Source organism: Cornus florida, unplaced genomic scaffold (assembly GCF_030987335.1).
Source record: "Cornus florida cultivar Cherokee Brave unplaced genomic scaffold, ASM3098733v1 CherokeeBrave_3.0.0_Hap2_Chr04, whole genome shotgun sequence".
In the NCBI taxonomy this organism is placed as follows: Eukaryota; Viridiplantae; Streptophyta; class Magnoliopsida; order Cornales; family Cornaceae; genus Cornus; species Cornus florida.
In genome coordinates this window covers 62,205,569-62,224,534 of record NW_026775574.1, presented here as the reverse complement: position 1 = coordinate 62,224,534, position 18,966 = coordinate 62,205,569, and the positions used below count along the sequence as shown (strand labels likewise).

The 18,966-nt window shown below is 34.5% G+C and overlaps 3 protein-coding genes and 1 long non-coding RNA gene across 5 annotated transcripts; 1 reads left to right on the top strand and 3 right to left on the bottom strand.

Moving 5' to 3' along the window:
* Window positions 1–1,723: 1,723 nt before the first annotated feature.
* On the bottom strand, window positions 1,724–4,104 carry LOC132303364 (GEM-like protein 5). The gene is made up of 3 exons (XM_059800602.1): window positions 3,541–4,104; window positions 3,031–3,305; window positions 1,724–2,317 (listed from the first exon to the last, which is right to left on the bottom strand). The coding sequence occupies exons 1-3, from the start codon at window positions 3,917–3,919 to the stop codon at window positions 2,138–2,140; spliced, it is 834 nt and encodes a 277-aa protein (XP_059656585.1). The 5' UTR covers window positions 3,920–4,104; the 3' UTR covers window positions 1,724–2,137.
* A 368-nt stretch (window positions 4,105–4,472) lies between these two features.
* On the top strand, window positions 4,473–7,267 carry LOC132303363 (uncharacterized). Of its 2 annotated transcripts, none has more exons than XR_009481179.1 (3): window positions 4,473–5,050; window positions 5,159–5,238; window positions 7,131–7,267. It is a non-coding gene; the product is annotated as an uncharacterized LOC132303363 (long non-coding RNA). The 2 variants fall into 2 exon arrangements; XR_009481180.1 differs by having other exon boundaries at window positions 4,474–5,050; window positions 7,134–7,262.
* Window positions 6,032–8,188, bottom strand: LOC132303362 (GEM-like protein 5). Its single transcript, XM_059800601.1, has 3 exons — window positions 7,611–8,188; window positions 7,124–7,398; window positions 6,032–6,502 (listed from the first exon to the last, which is right to left on the bottom strand). Exons 1-3 carry the CDS (start codon window positions 7,987–7,989, stop codon window positions 6,281–6,283), a joined length of 876 nt encoding a protein of 291 aa, XP_059656584.1. The 5' UTR covers window positions 7,990–8,188; the 3' UTR covers window positions 6,032–6,280.
* Window positions 8,189–11,291: 3,103 nt separating this feature from the next.
* LOC132303361 (GEM-like protein 5) lies at window positions 11,292–13,522 on the bottom strand. Its single transcript, XM_059800600.1, has 3 exons — window positions 12,828–13,522; window positions 12,327–12,601; window positions 11,292–11,771 (listed from the first exon to the last, which is right to left on the bottom strand). The coding sequence occupies exons 1-3, from the start codon at window positions 13,198–13,200 to the stop codon at window positions 11,502–11,504; spliced, it is 918 nt and encodes a 305-aa protein (XP_059656583.1). The 5' UTR covers window positions 13,201–13,522; the 3' UTR covers window positions 11,292–11,501.
* Window positions 13,523–18,966: the final 5,444 nt, after the last annotated feature.

Below are 18,966 nucleotides of genomic sequence, written 5' to 3'. Positions count from 1 at the left end.
TTGACTGTGCCTATTGAATTTTTTTGGGGAAAAATGTATTTTGATTTGTTATACATATTTCAAAGTTCAGCTATATTTCTTTGTCTGATTGGACTTTTTGGGTACATGTAATGACATAAATTGTTCCAAACTTCTCCATCTCATATTCGTTACTCCATCCGTTCTCAAATAAGTGTCCTCCTTTATTTTTTGAGATATCCCAAAAATAAGTGGCCTTTTTAATCAAAAATACAACAATCCTGAAGTATCCTTAGATTTGAAAAATGTCTCAAATTAACATTTTAAATCTTTATATTCTTGAAGTGATAGTTTTGAAATTTCAAAGGGAAATCTGCATTAATTACCCTACCTGTAAAAAATTGGATTTGCCAAAAGAGATGCTTAGTTTGTGACAGAGGATTATGTTAGGACAACATGACTTATTTTGACGACTTTGGTGTCAAAAACTAGAGTCTCTACTTTTATTTTTGTTTTTAGTTAGAATTTTGATTGTTAGTTCGTGTCAAGTTAGTTGACTCTTGTCCAAGGACAGAACTGAATTGAAGTTATAATCAAAGGAAGAAAAGGTAATCTCTAAAGTTAAGGGTATAAAGGTAAAGTGACACTTTCGTACTCATCAAAACTAGGGTTCAAGCATTCATTATTTTTGAAAACTTGCATTAAATCGAAATCTTAATTGGGAAAGGACACAGGACTTCAATCAGTCGAAGCCTTCTGGACTGCCATTGATCAATCGACACTCTAACTCGAGCTTTGTGAAAATTCAGTTTCCATTTCTAATTATAACCCTCAAAACCCTAAAGTTTTCAAGCATCACTCACTCTCTCTATAAACACTCCTGATGTTCAGAAAACCTATGGATGCTGCATAATTGTCTCTGAGCATATGTAGAGCATATCGAGCATTTTTCTAGCATTCCTTTGCTAGTATTTTGTTTTTCATTTGTCATTCATGTTAGAGCGATTAGTGAATATAAGTGTTGATCATCTAATGCTGTGCTCTTTTGGAGGGTGTATTTTGCACATTAGATATGCATTGAAATGATAAAAATAAAATAAAATATAAAATAAAAAAATAAAAAATAAAAGGGGGGGGGGGGGGGGGGGGGGGGGCATCTGGGGTTCATTTAGCAACATTGCATGAAATCAGGGGGATATATACACGTACTTAAACTGCAAGTGTGTTTTGTGAACATTTCTTATATGGTGTTGAGGGAAGGTGGGGTTTGCACTTTAACTAACTCATTTTTGAAATAGCATGAGGGAATTATATATGGAAAACTTTTCTACTTAGAACAATCTTTCACATCTCAAACTGCCTTGCTTGGAATGATCTCTCTCAGGGACAATCACTCCAAGTATCATATATCCTTTTTTGAACCGAGCCCCACTCATATCCTTTTTTGAACCTCAAGCTACGCAATATAATATCGTTTGTCAACATTCTACAATCACTCCAAGTATTAGATATATATCTTTAGGATTATGTGGTGCATAACTGGCTTGAAATTTTAGTTTCTCATGCTGTCTTTACGCGTAGTAAGCAATGAGTGTGAAATGGGAATGCTGCTTGTGTTGAGCCACTATATAATCTTAAAACAATTGATATGCAATGTAGATGTCTGAATGTGGTGACATAGTCTAGTTAGTCCCTTAAATTTTCTCTAAGCATATCGGTCTTAGTTTTTTTTTTTTTTTTTTTGGATCAGCTAACCAATCATGTCTTTGTGTTTTTTTTTTTTTTTTTGTCAATATAAAAAGTGTAGTTTATGTAATGCAGTCCAATGAAACAATATTTGACCCTTTTACTGGGTTGGAGGATTTGTTTAAACAAAGAGGATCAAAATTAATTTATCTCTAACATAATACTCGTCCAAAACTAGGTATAAATGTATACATGGATTGTGAACTAACAAACCAACAAACAAATGCTACAATACATGAACATAAATTGTATATATAACTCTATAAATTTATTTCATAAATTACAAACCAACAAACTGATGCACAAAAACTCATATCTGAAACTCAAAAGACGAGGCAAGTACGTCAAATCCCAAGGGGGATGAAGGACCCAAGTATGAACATGATCATATCTGCTTGCTAGCAACTGGTTTTTCCACTGCAGGTCCTATGCTCTATGCTCTGTATTCTGAAACGCTGGTTGTGAGGTGATGCGATGCTTTCTCAAAATTGACAAAACCCATGAACCAGAAGTCATGGCCGTCCACTGTAACAATATGAATGTACTTCTCCAATGGCTTTTCTCTCATGGTCACTGGGTTCACCGACCCTATTTTTGTTAACGGGATCATAACCTGTTCAAACAAGTATGGTTATCATCATCAACACATGACATAACCGAGGGAATTGTAATTATTTTTAATTTACTAAATTTTAGTAAATAACTTGTTGTGTTGTTGTTGTTGTGGTTGTTATCATCGTTTTATATGAATACAAGTATAACAATACCTAAACAACCATCTTATTAACAAGATTTTCTTTTATTGTTAAGAAGAGTGGAGTTGGTGGGTGCTTCAATACTTAAACAAATGTGATATATGTAACTGAAATTCAATCATCCGAGTGATCATAGTGCCCATTGGTCTAAGTGATCATTGTTTCATTCAATATTTTCATATACTTTTGGAGAAATTTTTACGTGGTTCAGGATTATATGGTCCATGCCAATCAGAACTTAATCCTTAAATAAATGTGTCAACTTTATTCAGCTTTTTCTTGCACGTCGAATGATGATTGGTCAGGATCATGCAATAATTTATCTATATTTATGATTGCACGTCGAATGATGATTGGTCAGGATCATGCAATAATTTATCTATATTTATGATTTCTAAAGAATGTAAAGAAGAGAAATTAAATTGGGACCTTGACATTTAAATTTTTCAGCAACCAAAACAATTATAATGTTAAGGCCCACCTTTCAATTGTGTGATAATTAATGTCCAAACTCATATACTACTATATTTCAATGTTTTTTCAATAAATTATCAATTTTTCAGTGTGTCACCTTGTAGTAGCTCCAAGCCTCCTGCCCAGATGGAGCAGTAAAGGACAATGGACGATCGCTGCAGAAAGCCACATGAGCCGTTGATAAGTAGAGGGTTCCGGCCACAGGGCCAGTCGTCGTGGCAAGGTAACAGGCAAATGTCTTCTTCAGCTTCTCACTAGGGTCTGTTGCGAAAATCTGCTTAAAGAGAGACTCAAATCCACCCTCTGTTATTGCTTTTGCTGTCAGATTAACCTTCCCCCATGCAGCTCCTGACACTGATGATCCTGTTTTCACTGCATTCACATACACAACACACTTAAATTACCACATGTTTATAAATCACTTTCAAACATATGGAATGAAATTAAGCCTAGAATGATGATGATATATGTGTCAGATTACGAATTAAAATCCTTCCTGTACCGGAGAGGTCCGTTGCAGTAAACAATGGTGATAATCACCCCAATTGATTGTTCACCGGACTTCTCTCCTGTACCGGAATGGATAGGAGTTCGTGAAATGACTTACAGTTGTGCCAGATGTTGCGGGCAACAGTCTCGGCCTTGCTGCTCCAGGAATTGAACATGTGAATGACGGGTTCAAGAGGGTTGGTGATGGGCTTGTCAACAGGGGAGTACTGGAGGTAAGGCTGGTGGTGGAGGGAGCGCTGGTGGTCATCCGCCCCCCACAAGGCGGCCTTCTGGTTGTCTGGGTGGATGGTGGGGACTGCCGGTGGGCCCATGATATGGGTCCCCCACTTCTTGGTATCTTCATCAGTCGGTGTAAATGGCGCTGATGCTGATTCTCCTGTGATTGGAATTTGGTGAGATTTTTCTGATTGATCAGCTTTGTGTGGTGACGATGGAGGTGGTTGGTGAGGTTGGTTTTCTTCAGGTGTGCCTGTCATGGTTGATGAAATGAGTGGGAAGATACTGGTTTTTTTTTCTTGATGTGTTGGGAGAATTGAGGATGATGATATTGTAGATAATCTATGTTTCGATACTTTTAGGGTTTAGTTTTCTTTCTGATGAAGTTTTAGGCTGGATAGAGACTGATGACATGGACATTCGAGAAGGGGCATTTGGGTACACGGACTGGCAATTCATTCTTTCTAGAATATTTGCCTTTTTGTTGACCAGTTGTTGCTCGATCACCCTACCTTTCATCATCAATCATAAAATCTTGAAAAACTCAGTGATATGAAAAAAAGTAATTTAGTCATTTAATTATTTTAATATTTTATAATTAAAATTAATAAAATAGTAAAAAATAAAATGAATTTTTCAAATGTTTAAAATTTTGTTTGGATGATAAATTTTATAAGGAGTTGTGGTTGTTCAAAGATGAACAAACTTTTATCGATTAGATATAAATAAATTACCATTATAGCAAGTAAATAAGTGTACTTAAGAAATAATTTTAAACTTAATTAGGGCTATCCATCATTTTGTGACTTCTAATCGATAAAAACATAATATAAGATTTGACAAAATATTCTCTCAAACTATTTTAGTTATTTAGCAAGTAATTTATCTAAGCTGGAACCTTATTCTAAATTCAAACAGGATTGCAATAATGGGTAAGTATTTTAGTTTTTATAATACTAAGGGATCAATTCACTTTGGTGCTTGGACCATGGCAATAAATAATAAAAGCTCTTCAAGGCTTTTGCATTCAAAATTAAATAAAATAATTATTTTTTTTTTCTTTTCCACTATTTTTTGTGAACACAATTTAATATTAATTATGTCTTTTTTAATTTCTTTTCTTTTTTCTTTTATTTTTTTTTTTTCATTTATCAGCCAAACGCATCTAGAGTCTACTCCATCTTCCTTTTTCTTTTGTTTTCACTTATAACTAATCTTACTTTATTTTCGTTTCTCATTTTCTATACCAAAAACAGTATTTCAAGACAATCTCTCTCTTTGATAAAACAGAGGTACAGCGACACGAAGAAAAATATAAGAGAAAATAAGCAACCATTGAAGCAATTAAAGACTTGCATTTATGAAACATGGTCTCAAATGGTCATTAATATGTAAGTTTTCGTTTTTTATTTATTTTATTTTATTTTATTTTATTACTTTGACAACTCTCCATAATGCATCAGGCCAATTTGTAACCCTGAGCATTCGATGGTATGCAGATCACGAAGGATGGATGCTTCAATAAGCTCTACCCTTCAATAAGCTCAAGCCAAGGTCCAATTTCTTCGCACATAATTTGGTAATTTCGTTCATCTTTTTTGGTAATTTCGTGTTATTTTCAGCAACTGTTAATTGTGTCACATAACATTATGCCCACCACCTGTTCGACAAAAATGCTAACTGGGTACCTTCACAAATGTGGGAAAAATGATTAATAATATGTGATTGATTCATATGTTAATTTAAATGCTGAATTTATTTGGAAAATGTTAATACATCTTATTGCTTTTATGGTTTGGATTATTAGAGGAAGAACTGCTATATAATAAGACTGTTTCATAGGTTATTGTTGGAGGAAGGTGGGGTTTGCACTTTAACTACCTCTTTTTTTGCAAACTGTTCTAAAAAGAAATTTCCTACTTTGGACAATCTTTCACATCTCAAACTGCCTTGATTGGAATGATCTCTCTCGGGACAAACGAAGGAGCGTCTGTGCCCCACTCATATCCTTTTTTGAACCTCAAGCTACGCCATAGAATTTCGTTTTTCAACATTCTACAATCACTCCAAGTGTTATATATATCTTTAGGATTATGTGGTGCATAACTGGCTAGAAATTTTAGTTTCTGAATGTGGTGATATAATCTAGTTAGTCCCTTAAATTTTCTCTAAACATATCGATCTTGGTTTTTTTGTTTTTTGTGGATCAACTAAACCATCATGTCTGTTTTGTTTTTTTTTTTTTTCCGGTCAATTTAAAAATTGTAGCTTGTGTAATGCAGTCCAACGAAACAATATTTGACATTTTTACTGGGTTGGAGGATTTGTTTAAACAAAGAGGATCAAAATTAATTTCTTCTAAACATATGTACTAGTCCAAAACTTTCAATCAAATATAATATACGGTAGGTATAAATGTATACATGGATTGTGAACTAACAAACCAACAAACAATTACTACAATACATGAACATAAATTCATAAATTGTATAACTCTGCAAATTTATTAAATAAATTACAAACCAACAAACTGATGCAAAAAACTCATATCTGAAACTCGAAAGACAAGTGGCAAGTACGTCAAATCTCAAGGGGGATGAAGGACCCTAGTATGAACATGATCATATCTGCTTGCTAGCAACTGGTTCTTCCACTGCAGGTCCTATTGTTCTGTAATCTGAAACGCTGGTTGTGAGATGATGCGACGCTTTCTCAAAATTGACGAAACCCATGAACCAGAAGTCATGGCCGTCTACGGTAACAATTTGAATGTACTTCTCCAATGGCTTTTCTCTCATGGTCACCGGGTTCATCGTCCCTATTTTTGTTAAGGGGATCATAACCTGTCCAAATAAGTATGGTCATCATCAACACATGACATAACTAAGTATGGTTATCATCAACACATAACCGAGGGAATTGTAACATTACCTAAACCACCTTCTTATTGAGAAGATTTTCTTTTATTGTGAACAAGAGTTTTGAGTCTGACAATACCTAAACCACCATCTTATTAAGAACATTTTCTTTTATTGTGAAGAGGAGTAGGTGCTTCAAAACTCACAAATGCGATATATCTTAACTGAAATCATCTGAGTGATCATAGTGCCCATTGGTCTAAGTGATCATAGTTTCATTCAATATTTTCATATACTTCTTGAGAAATCTTTACATTTACAAGTAAATGGTCTCTGCGAATCATGAGTAAATTGTGTCAGCTATATTCAGTTTTTTCTTGCGGATCAAATTGTGATTGCACAGGACCATGCAATCATTTCTCTATATTTATGATTCCTAAAGAATGTAAAGCCAAAGAAACTAAATTGGAGTCTTAACATTTAAAATTTTTAGCAACCAAAGCAATTTTAATGTTAAAGCTCACCTTTCAATGGTGTGATAATTAATATCCAAACTCATATATATTTCATGTTTCTTCAATAAATTATCTATTTTTTGTCTGTTACCTTGTAGTAGCTCCAAGACTCCTGCCCAGATGGAGCAGCAAAGGACAATGGACGATCGCTGCAGAAAGCCACATGAGCTGTAGACAAGTAGAGGGTTCCGGCGACAGGGCCAGTTGTGGTGGAAAGGTAACAGGCAAATGTCTTCTTCAGCTTCTCACTCGGGTCTGCAGCGAAAATCTGCTTAAAAAGAGACTCAAATCCACCCTCTGTTATTGCTTTGGCTGTCAGATTAACCTTCCCCCATGCAGCTCCTGACACTGATGATCCTGTTTTCACTGCATTCACATCCACAACACACCTACATTACCACATGTTCATAAATCACTTTCATACATATCAAATGGGATTAAGGCAAGAATGATGATGATATATGTGTGTCAAATTGGAGAGGTGCAGTAAACAAAGGTGGTGATTGGCACCACCACATGATTGTTCACCGGACACCTCCTGTGTACCGAAAAGTATACGAGTTCGTGAAATGACTTACAGTTGTGCCAGATGTTGCGGGCAACAGTCTCAGCCTTGCTGCTCCAGGAATTGAACATGTGAATGACGGGTTCAAGAGGGTTGGTGTTGGGCTTGTCAACAGGGGAGTACTGGAGGTAAGGCTGGTGGTGGAGGGAGCGCTGGTGGTCATCCGCCCCCCACAAGGCCGCCTTCTGGTTGTCTGGGTGGATGGTGGGGACTGCCGGTGGGCCCATGATATGGGTCCCCCACTTCTTGGTATCTTCATCAGTCGATGTAAATGGTGCTGATGCTGATTCTCCTGTGATTGGAATTTGGTGAGATTTTTCTGATTGATCAGCTTTGTGTGGTGACGATGGATGTGGTTGATGAGGTTGGTTTTCTTCAGGTGTGCCTGTCATGGTTGATGAAATGAGTGGGAAGATACTGTTTTTTTTTTTTTTTCTACTCTTTTTGATGTGTTGGGACTTGGAGAATTGAGGATGATGATATTGCAGATAATTTTAATCTACGTTTAGATACTTAAAGGGTTTTGTTTTCTTTGTGATGAAGTTTTAGGTTGGAAAGAGCCTGATGACACGAAGATTCGAGAAGGGGCATTTGGGTACACGGACTGCCAATTCATTCTTTCTAGAATATTTGCCTTTTTGTTGACCAGTTGTTGCTCGATTACCCAACCTTTCATCATCAATCATAAAATCTTCAGAGACCAGCAAGAACAATCCCACTGAAAAACTCTATATGGAGGGAAATATGAAAAGGGTAATTTAATTATTTAATTATTTAATTATTTTAATATGTTATAATTAAAATTAATAAAATAATAAAAGGTAAAATAGATTTTTCATATGTTTTAAACCTTTGTTTGGACGATAAATTTCATAAAGAAGCGTGATTGTTCAAAAACAAACAAATCTTTATCTGCATACCTCAAACCTTGTCTCTATACTTTACCCTTTATTTTAATATAAATGAGTGTATTTAAGAAATAATTTTAAACTTGGTTAGGACTATCCATCATTTTGTGACTTCTAATTGATAAAAACATAAATATAGGATTTGAGAAAATATTCTCAAACTATTTTAGTTACTTTAGCAACTAATTTATCAAATCTCAAACCTTATTTAAAGGATTGAAAGTACAAGTAAATACCAAATCCAGGCAGGCTTCCAATAATTGGCAAGTACTTTAGTTTTTATAATACTAAGGTATCAATCCACGTTGGTGTTTGGACCATGCCAATAAATAATAAAAGTTCTTCAAGGCTTTTGCATTCAAAATTAAATAAAATAATTATTTTCTTTTTTTCCACTATTTTTTTTGGACACAATTTAAATATTAATTATGTCTTTTTTAAGTTTCTTTTCTTTTTTCTTTTCTTTTTCAACAAAACGCATCTAGAGTTTTACACCATCCTCCTTTTTCTTTTGTTTTCACTTATAACTAGTCTTACTTTATTTTTGTTTCTCATTTTCTATACCGAAAAAACAGTCGTTTTTAAGACTTTGATAAAACAAGGTACAGCGACACGAAGAAAAATGATAAAGAGAAAATGGGCCAAATGGCTAGAAACGTAACGACGTCTTCAGGTGGAGGGCACTTCTGTCTTTACATAAATGAGCAACCATTAAAACAAGTAAAGAATTGCATTCATGAAATGGTCATTAATATGTAAGTTTTCGTTTTTTATTTATTTTATTTAATTACTTTGACAACTCTGCATAGTGCATCAAGCCATTTTGTAACCCCGAGCATTCGATGGTATGCAGATCACGAAGCATGGATGCTTCAATAAGCTCAAGCCAAGGTCCAATTTCTTTGCACATAATTTGGTAATTTCGTATTCTTTTCAGCAACTGTTAGTTGTATCACATAACATTATGCCCACCACCTGTTCGACAAAAATGCGAACTGGGTACCTTCACAAATGTGGGGAAAAGGATTAATAATATCTGATTGATTCATATGTTAATTTAAATGCTGACTTTATGTGCAAAATGCTAATACATCTTATTGCTTTTGTGTTTTGGATATTAGAGGAAGAACTGCTATATAATAGGATTGTTTCATATGTTATTGTTAATGTTGTATTAATGTTGTAACACTAAACTTCTAGGCACATAGGCATATTAGATTTGAAGTTTGCAATGGTTAATTTCATTTAGATCTTACTCAATTTATATGGTATGGTGGCATTTAACTCTTATCATATTTCCCGAAAGAAGTTAAAATGGATGTGCATAAAATCTCGTAGACTGTGCCTAATGAATTTTTTTGGGGAAAAATGTATTCTGAATTGTTATACATATTTCAAAGTTCAGCTATATTTCTTTGTCTGTTTGGATTTTTTGGGTGCATGTAATGATATACATTGTTCCAAACTCATATTCGTTACGCCATCCGTTCATAAATAAATGTCCTTTACTTTTTGAGATATCCCAAAAATAAATGGCATTTTAAAACAAAATTACAACAATCCTAAATTATCCTTGGATTTGAAAAATGTCTCAAATTAACATTTTAAATCTTTATATTCTTGAAGTGATAGTTTTGAAATTTCAAAGGGAAATCTGCATTAATTACCTGTAAAAAATTGGATTTGCCAAAAGAGATGCTTAGTTTGTGGCAGAGGATTATGTTAAGTACAACATGACTTATTTTGACAATTTTGGTGTCAAAAACTTGAGTCTCTGCTTTTATTTTTGTTTGTAGTTAGAATTTCGATTGTTTGTTAGTGTCAAGTTAGTTGACTCTTGTCCAAGGACAGAACTGAATTGAAGTTATAATCAAGGGAAGAAAAGGTAATCTCTAAAGCTAAGGGTATAAAGGTAAAGTGACACTTTTGTACTCATCAAAACTAGGGTTCATGCATTCATCAAAATTGAGGTTCATGCATTCTTTATTTTTAAAAACTTGCATTAAATCGAAATCTTAATTGGGAAAGGACACAGGACTTCAATCAGTCGAAGCCTTCTGGACTGCTATTGATCAATGGACACTCTAACTCGATCATTCAAGCTTTGTGAAAATTCAGTTTCCATTTCTAATTATAACCCTCAAACCCTAAAGTTTTCAAGCTTCACTTTCTCTATAAACACTCCTGATGTTCAGAAAACCTATGGATGCTGCATAATTGTCTCTGAGCATATTTAGAGCATATCGAGCATTTTTCTAGCATTCCTTTGCTAGTATTTTGTTTTTCATTTATCATTCTTGTTAAAGCGATTAGTGAATCTAAGTGTTGATCATCTAATGCTGTGCTCTTCATCTAATGTTGTGCTCTTTTGGAGGGTGTATTTTGCACTTTAGATATGCATTGAAATGATAAAATAAAAAAAAGGGTATCTGGGGGTTCATTTAGCAACATTGCATGAAATCAGGGGAATATATACAAACACTTAAACTGCAAGTGTGTTTTGTGTGTTGAGCAACTATATAATCTTAAACAATTGATATGCAATGTCGATGTTTGAATGGGGTGACATTATCAAGTTAGTCCCTTAAATTTTCTCTAAACATGTCAATCTTAGTTTTGTTTTTGGATCAACTAAATAATCATGTATATATTTTTTTTGGTCAATATAAAAATTGTAGCTTATGTAATGCAGTCCAATGAAACAATATTTGACCCTTTTACTGGGTTGGAGGATTTTTTTAAAACAAAAAAGATTAAAATTAACTTATCTCTAACATACATACTCGTCCAAAACTTTCAATCAATATAATATACAAATAGGTATAAATGTATACATGGATTGTGAACTAACAAACCAACAATCAAATACACGAACATAAATTGTATAACTTTGTAAATTTATTACATAAATTACAAACCAATGCATAAAAACTCATATCCTAAACTCAAAAGTCAACTGCTCATATCTGCTTGCTAGCAACTTGTTCTGCCACTGCTCATATCTGCTTGCTAGAAACTGGTTCTGCCACTTCAGGTCCTGCTGCTCTGTAATCTGAAACGCTGGTTGGTTCTTCCACTGCAGGTCCTACTGCTCTGTAATCTGAAACGCTGGTTGTGAGATGATGCGACGCTTTCTCAAAATTGACAAAACCCATGAACCAGAAGTCATGACCGTCGACGGTAACAATATGAATGTATTTCCCCAATGGCTTTTCTCTCATGGTCACTGGGTTCACCGACCCTATTTTTGTTAACGGAATCATAATCTGCCCAAACAAGTATGGTTATCATCAACACATGACATAACATAGGGAATTGTATTTATTTTTAATTTACTCAAACATTTGTTGTTGTTGTTATTGCTTTATATTTAAACCACCATCTTATTAACAAGATTAGGTGCTTCAAAACTTAAACAAATGTGATATATCTAACTAAAATTCAATCATCTGAGTGATCATAGTGCCCATTGGTATAAGTGATCATAGTTTCATTCAATATTTTCATGTACTCATCGAAAAATATTTACATGGTTCAGGACTACATGGTACCGGGAAATCAGGACCCTTCAGTGAATGTGTGAGCAGCTTTTTGCTTACGGGTCAAATTGTGATTGGTCAGGACCATCCAATAATTTCTCTATATATATGATTCCTAAAGAATCAAAAGCCAAAGAAACTAAATTGGAGAGCCTTGACATTTAAAATTTTTAGCAACCAACGCAATTTTAATGTTAAAGCTCACCTTTCAATTGTGTGATAATTAATATCCAGACTCAAATATATATTTCATTGTTTCTTCAATAAATTATCTATTTTTACCTTGTAGTAGCTCCAAGACTCCTGCCCAGATGGAGCAGGAAAGGACAATGGACGATCGCTGCAGAAAGCCACATGAGCTGTAGACAAGTAGAGGGTTCCAGCGACAGGGCCAGTTGTGGTGGAAAGGTAACAGGCAAATGTCTTCTTCAGCTTCTCACTCGATTCTGTAGCGAAAATCTGCTTAAAAAGAGACTCATATCCACCCTCTGTTATTGCTTTTGCTGTCAGATTAAGCTTCCCCCATGCAGCTCCTGGCACTGATGGTCCTGTTTTCACTGCATTCACATGCACAACACAGTCAAATTACCACATGTTCATACATCACTTTCATATATATATATTATTAAGAATGATGATGATAAGTGTGTGTCAAATTGGAGAGGTGCAGTAATCAAAGGTGGTGATTGGCACCACCACACGGAGTGATGATCACCACCATCTGATTGTTCACCGGACCTCTCCTGTGTACTGGAAAGGATAAGAGTTCGTGAAATGACTTACAGTTGTGCCAGATGTTGCGGGCAACAGTCTCAGCCTTGCTGCTCCAGGAATTGAACATGTGAATGACGGGTTCAAGAGGGTTGGTGTTGGACTTGTCAATAGGGGAGTGCTGGAGGTAAGGCTGGTGGTGGTGGAAGGAGCGCTGGTGGTCCTCCGCCCCCCACAAGGCTGCCTTCTGGTTGTCTGGGTGGATGGTGGGGACAGCCGGTGTGCCCATGATATGGGTCCCCCACTTCTCGGTATCTTCATCAGTCGGTGTAGATGCTGATTCTCCTGTGATTGGAATTTGGTGAGATTCTTCTGATTGATCAGGTTTGCGTGGTGACGATGGAGGTGGTTGATGAGGTTGGTTTTCTTCAGGTGTGCCTGTCATGGTTGATGAAATGAGTGGGAAGATACTGGTTTTTTTGTCTCGACTCTGTTTGATGTGTTGGGACTTGGAGAATTGAGGATGATGATATTGTCGATAATTTTAATCTATGTTTAGATACTTATAGGGTTTTGTTTTCTTTGTGATGAAGTTTTAGGTTAAAAAAAATGATGACATGGACATTCGAGAAGGGGCATTTGGGTACACGGACTGCCAGTTCATTCTTTCTAGAAAAGGGATGAAGGAAATTTCCAGCTAATGAAGGACAGGTCCTATATGTCGATAGATATGGTCATAGTTATCATCTTTGTATCTTTTCATTCTGTTTGGTGTCCTAAAAAGAAAGGAACATATTTCACTTTTTAAATATAACTTCTAAGTTGTTACAAAGATAAAGGTGGTATAGTTGATGCAATAGGGACACAAAGGACGTGGCACTTTGTGATATGGATTTTTGTTTTGGGCGAGATACTTGTGTACTTGAGAGGTGTCACTTTGGAGGAGCCGACCTAGCATATAGATGAGAGAGGCTTATAGATTTTTACATGTTTGACTTGGAGAGGATTAGGTTGCTTTCCACCAAATTAATTTGTTGCTTCACGGTTTTGGGCCCTGCCTCTATGCTTGACACGTTAGATATTATCAGTATGAGCAGTATTTCTTAATATATTTATATAAATTTTTTTAAATTAATTAGGAGAGTGGACCAATATATTGTAATTTATGTTTTAGGATGTTTTAGTTTAGAAAGTTTTTGTTGCTTCATGGTTTTGGGCCCTGCCTCTATGCTTGACACGTTAGAGATTGTCTGTATTTTTTAATATATTTATGTAAATTTTTTTAAATTAATTTAGTAATTAATTAGGATAGTTGACGGATATATTGTAATTTATGTTTTTGTATTCTTTAGTTTTGGAAGTTTTTCTATATCCGGTAAATTACTTTAAAATATATTTTAACTATGTATAAATTTACCATTTAAGTTTCTTGCTCTCCACACATCTCGTCATTTATATCTCATACATTAATATAATATAAAATTTCTATTTTTTATATTTCTAACAAAGATAAGTTGACTTATTTTGTCTTTCTTCTCTGAATTGGTAAATTTGACCCTCTTTAAATGCCGCAATGATAAGAACTTTATGTATTGAAAATAAGAACTTTATGTATTGATCTTAACTATAGGTAAATTTGTCCACTCTGAACTCGAAAACTATTTAGGCCAAGAGCCTTTAGCCCGTTACTTTTAGGTTACGATTTTGATGCTCATCGTATTGCCCTCCACATTCTAAGATGATTATTGATCAGTGTTTCTTTCGAATTTAGAACAAAAATTAAATGTAAAATATTATCTAAATTATAATTAGTGTTTTCAATGCTTATATAAATTTACCATGTCTATATTTAAATTCTTATTCCGAGTAAAATCTGGGGGTATTCTTGTCACGTGGGATTCAAGATGTTTAGTTTTGAAGGCTAATTTGTTATGAAAGTGTCATTTTTCATAATTAGAGGGACGGAATTGTGAAAGACCAACTCAGTAATAATGTGATCCGGAAGTTGATGTGGTGGCGGAGCATCTGTAGCCGCCAGCATATAGTGGTACAGGAAGATAAATGGAATTCCGACACTTGTACCAATAGATTGGCAGCGTGTGGATAATTCATGGGGTGACACGTGGACAAATTAAAGCTCAGAGGTGGATAAATGGAATTCCGACACTTGTACCAACAGATAGGCAACATGTGGATAATTCATGGGGTGACACATGGACAAATTAAAACTCATAGGTGGATAAATGGAATTCCGACACTTGTACCAATAGATTGGCAACGTGTGGATAATTCATGGGGTGACACGTGGACAAATTAAAGCTCATAAGTGGTGGGTAATAGCTTTTTTATTTTCTTTTTTCTTTAAGTACGTGTGTCTGACCCCAGAATACACTCACAATGCACAGTGAAAACAATGTTTCAAAAGTTAAGAACTTATCTCTTAAATTCCTGTTATGTCCCCAGGTCAAAGAGGGTAATAGGTGACCATTTAGTGTTGTTGCAAAACAGTTCAAGTTGTTTCTTATAATTATAATTAAGTAGGAATTATTATTACTATTTTTTTTTAAGGTTAATTAAAGAGGAAGTTGGTCCAATAAACCTACACAAGGATAAATTCTTTAAACATGAAGGAGGGCCATGAAGGTCCAGTCTAGCCTCCCTTTGCTCCACCTCTTTATGTGGAGCGAAGGAATATTTCTAACACTAAAAAAACACCATGTGTGTGTGTGTACTTGGGTCAACATTTAAAAAAAAAAAAACTCCACCAAATCAAATTGTCTTTATATATATATAATAAAATAAAAACCATATATATATATATATATATGTATGTGGTTTTTATTTTCTTTTATTTTAATATATATATATATATAGAAATTTGTATATTATGCCCCCTAAAATTATTAGTTTTTAAAAAATTTTAAAACTTTTTCTATTTTCTCTTTTACTCTTTAAAATTTTTTTAATTACCTTTTTAAAAAGGTTAATTTTTCCTTATTTAATCATACTCTAATTTGTTTCATTCAAAATTCATTTTTCTTTCTCTTTTTCTTCTTCTTATTAATTTTGTTTATTTAAAAATAAAATTCCCACTATGCCCCCTAAATTCAAATCCTAGCTCGGCCCTTGTTTGTAGTTGCTTTTCAGTTAAGAGATTTTATGTGACAAATTATATAGGACCTTTGATAACGGAGGTCAAGAGGTCATGGATGCAGCATCCATAAATGATGCATTGGAGCCCTTTATCAAAATTAAAATTTTATAAAAATAATAAATTATATACATAATATTGTGCTAAAAGTAAATTACTTAGGAGAAAGTCATAAAATATTTTTCAAATATATTAAAGAAAGAATAACAAAGTGGAGATGAACCCTTTCTCTATTATTGAAAGGGAATATCCTTTTGGGTTACATCCCGTATAGTCCAAAGCTCTTTTCGGATTGGTCGGCGCTTATTTCATTATGGGCTGGTTGTCCCTTTGATGGGCTCTGTTTGCTGCCATTTGGGCTTACTACAGTTTTCTCTTGTCTTTATTTACTCCGTACTTGTTTGCCCCTAAGGGGTGTGGCCTCACTTAAATTTTTGATGGTTTAATCTAGGATTTGGGATTTAGAATTATTTATATTAATATTAATATTATTTTATTTTTATTTTTATTTTTATTTTTTTGGTCATGGCGAATAACTCGCACAATGCTCTTTGAAGAAACTTGAATTCTCTAACTTATTTTTTTGTTCACATTTAATTTGGTGCAAAAATTGTTTTCTCTCTAACCAAATAGAGTAATGATACTTAGGTCTAGTTTTTAGGCCGAATAGTCTAATCTAATTAATTGGTACCATGAGATGTTTTTAAAGTAAGTCCTAGTAGAGGCCTACTTTAATGTGTTATAAGTTATGAGGTACAGACACTTCTACAAATGAGTCGTACTCGTGTTGGACACTCGTCGGATATGTGTCCAACACTTTATATACGTGTCTGTAAATAAAAAATAAATTTTTATTATTTTGAACACTTTGCTGACACGTCTTGGAGGCGACACTTTCAAACATTTTTAACACAAACCTACCTGATAATCTTAAAAGTAATATGAACATCTTCTAAACTATTCAACTTCTTCTTTAAGAAAAATTGACATTATACATATATGATCACAAATGATATTAAAATATTATTATGACAAAGTAAGTGAATAAATGTATATGTACGATATAAAGTCATTACAAGTATAAAAAATATAAATAAATTAAAATTTTATAATACTATTACTCAATACATATATATAAATAAAAATTCATATTTATATAATCGCGTTCAAGCCATATTTCTGTCCTATATTTTTAAAATTTGACATGTCGACGTATTCATGTTGTGTTGTATAGGATTCTGTTTTTCTCATTTCTGAAAAAACGCTATAGTCAGAAATAAAGGGCATCCATGATACATGGATTATAAGTGATTCGGTCAGACTAGGCATCCCAGCGGGCTTCTACTGTACCATTTATGGGCTTTTGTGGGCTGACAGATTTGTCAATTCTAGACTGGACCGGTTACACCTTGCGCCATTCGACCGCTTCCTCGGTTCGGGTCGCTAATTGGTCTGAGCACGTGTTGCGTTATGAATGGAGGTGCCTACTGCACATGTGTCGAGCCCACTGGTGGAGATTTTACCCTCCACAGGATCCAACAAGATACTTCAAATGCTCTTCTAATTCGATCAAATGTCAAATCAATTTTTTATTCAAATACTTAACAAAAATAATAATAATAATAATAAAGTCAAATAAATTTGACAATAGCTTGTTAAAAACAGAGGTAAGGTTGGTAGTTGGTACTAGTTTGGGATTATTTGAAACTTGAAAGGAAGGTTCAATTGCGTAATTTTGGGGTTTGAAAAGTGTGTCGGTAAAGATATTTTTATGGTATTGAGCCAATAATAGCATGAAGCACACAGTCTCTGTCGTGCCAAACCCGGCAAAACCGATCGACATAAAACTCTCAAGAATCTCGTGTTTGAAATAACCAACATCAATCAATATCATGAGGGGAGTTGTCCTCCACCACCGTCAAGTTCAAACTCGAGAATCTACGAAAATATGTCTTCCTTTGAGTGGGGACTGTTCGCCTAATCCCCTATTCTATCCCATGTGCCTAGTAAGAGAGAGAATTTAGAGGGAAAAAATAATATATATATATATATATATATATATATATATATATGTGAATATGTGGAATTGTGCGTGACTTTGTGAACAGGATGAAGGCACTGGCAGATTATCATTCTGAACAAATTACGGGTACATAATTTCACATTATGGTGGTATTATCTCCAATTGGTAGGAAGCCTTTTGAGATAAAAAGTGGGTCGTTACAAATGGTATCAGAACCTCACGAACCAAAAGTGTGGCCAACGAGGACCTTCGGCCCCAAGGGGGTGATTGTGGCCACCTTGTGAACGGGTGTGAGGCACTAGCAAGCTACCACATTAGACAAGCTATATGTACACAATCCCACATCGCCTAGGTGTAGAAATGGGAAGTGGTATATATGTAGGTGTGTCACTCCAATTGGTTTGAAGTTTTTTGGGACAAAGCTCCTTCAAACTCAAAACAGACAATATCATACAATGTGATAGAGTGGGTCGTATAGACAGAGACTCCACAAGCAATTGAAACCCAAAGGAGTAGGTACAACAGTGTTCTCCGGACGGAGAGATGACTTGTCTGTCAGCAGCGGACGACGTGTCGGAGATTCCGATGATGGTGAAATTTAAATGTTGAGAGGGATATGGCAAGTTATGGGAGATGTGTGGGTGTAGTGGTGATGGTGGTGGTATATGGAATGACAGGAGGGTGTTTTAGGGCATTTGATATTTTTTTTTTTTTATATATAAATGAATTAAATAATCAAGGGTAGATATGACATTTGAAATTTCAAGAGTGTTATTGTTAAAAAGTGGGTGAATGACATTTATCATAATTTAAAGGGGTGTTAGTTCAATTTACTTTTTATTTATTTATGTTTTTATATAAAGAGAGAACCATTTTAGTATAGGTAACATGATGATGTAATTTGTGTACTATTTCTTTAGTTCAAAATATGATAATTAAATATTTTGTTAGATGGAAAGGATGGAAGGATAAGATACCGTTGGTTGGAAGGAAAGAAAAACGTGAGGAAAAAAAAAAAAAACGGAGGTGAGGCATCC

What these genes read in the sequence shown, in the direction of transcription:
- LOC132303361 (XM_059800600.1), bottom strand. Translation starts at nt 13,200, where the DNA reads ATGACAGGCACACCTGAAGAAAACCAACCTCATCAACCACCTCCATCG. An exon ending in CCGCAACATCTGGCACAACT is followed by an intron (nt 12,602 to 12,827) that starts GTAAGTCATTTC and finishes ATGTGAATGCAG; the next exon opens with TGAAAACAGGACCATCAGTG. An exon ending in AGTCTTGGAGCTACTACAAG is followed by an intron (nt 11,772 to 12,326) that starts GTAAAAATAGAT and finishes TTGTTTGGGCAG; the next exon opens with ATTATGATTCCGTTAACAAA.
- LOC132303362 (XM_059800601.1), bottom strand. Translation starts at nt 7,989, where the DNA reads ATGACAGGCACACCTGAAGAAAACCAACCTCATCAACCACATCCATCG. An exon ending in CCGCAACATCTGGCACAACT is followed by an intron (nt 7,399 to 7,610) that starts GTAAGTCATTTC and finishes ATGTGAATGCAG; the next exon opens with TGAAAACAGGATCATCAGTG. An exon ending in AGTCTTGGAGCTACTACAAG is followed by an intron (nt 6,503 to 7,123) that starts GTAACAGACAAA and finishes TTATTTGGACAG; the next exon opens with GTTATGATCCCCTTAACAAA.
- LOC132303364 (XM_059800602.1), bottom strand. Translation starts at nt 3,919, where the DNA reads ATGACAGGCACACCTGAAGAAAACCAACCTCACCAACCACCTCCATCG. An exon ending in CCGCAACATCTGGCACAACT is followed by an intron (nt 3,306 to 3,540) that starts GTAAGTCATTTC and finishes ATGTGAATGCAG; the next exon opens with TGAAAACAGGATCATCAGTG. An exon ending in AGGCTTGGAGCTACTACAAG is followed by an intron (nt 2,318 to 3,030) that starts GTGACACACTGA and finishes TTGTTTGAACAG; the next exon opens with GTTATGATCCCGTTAACAAA.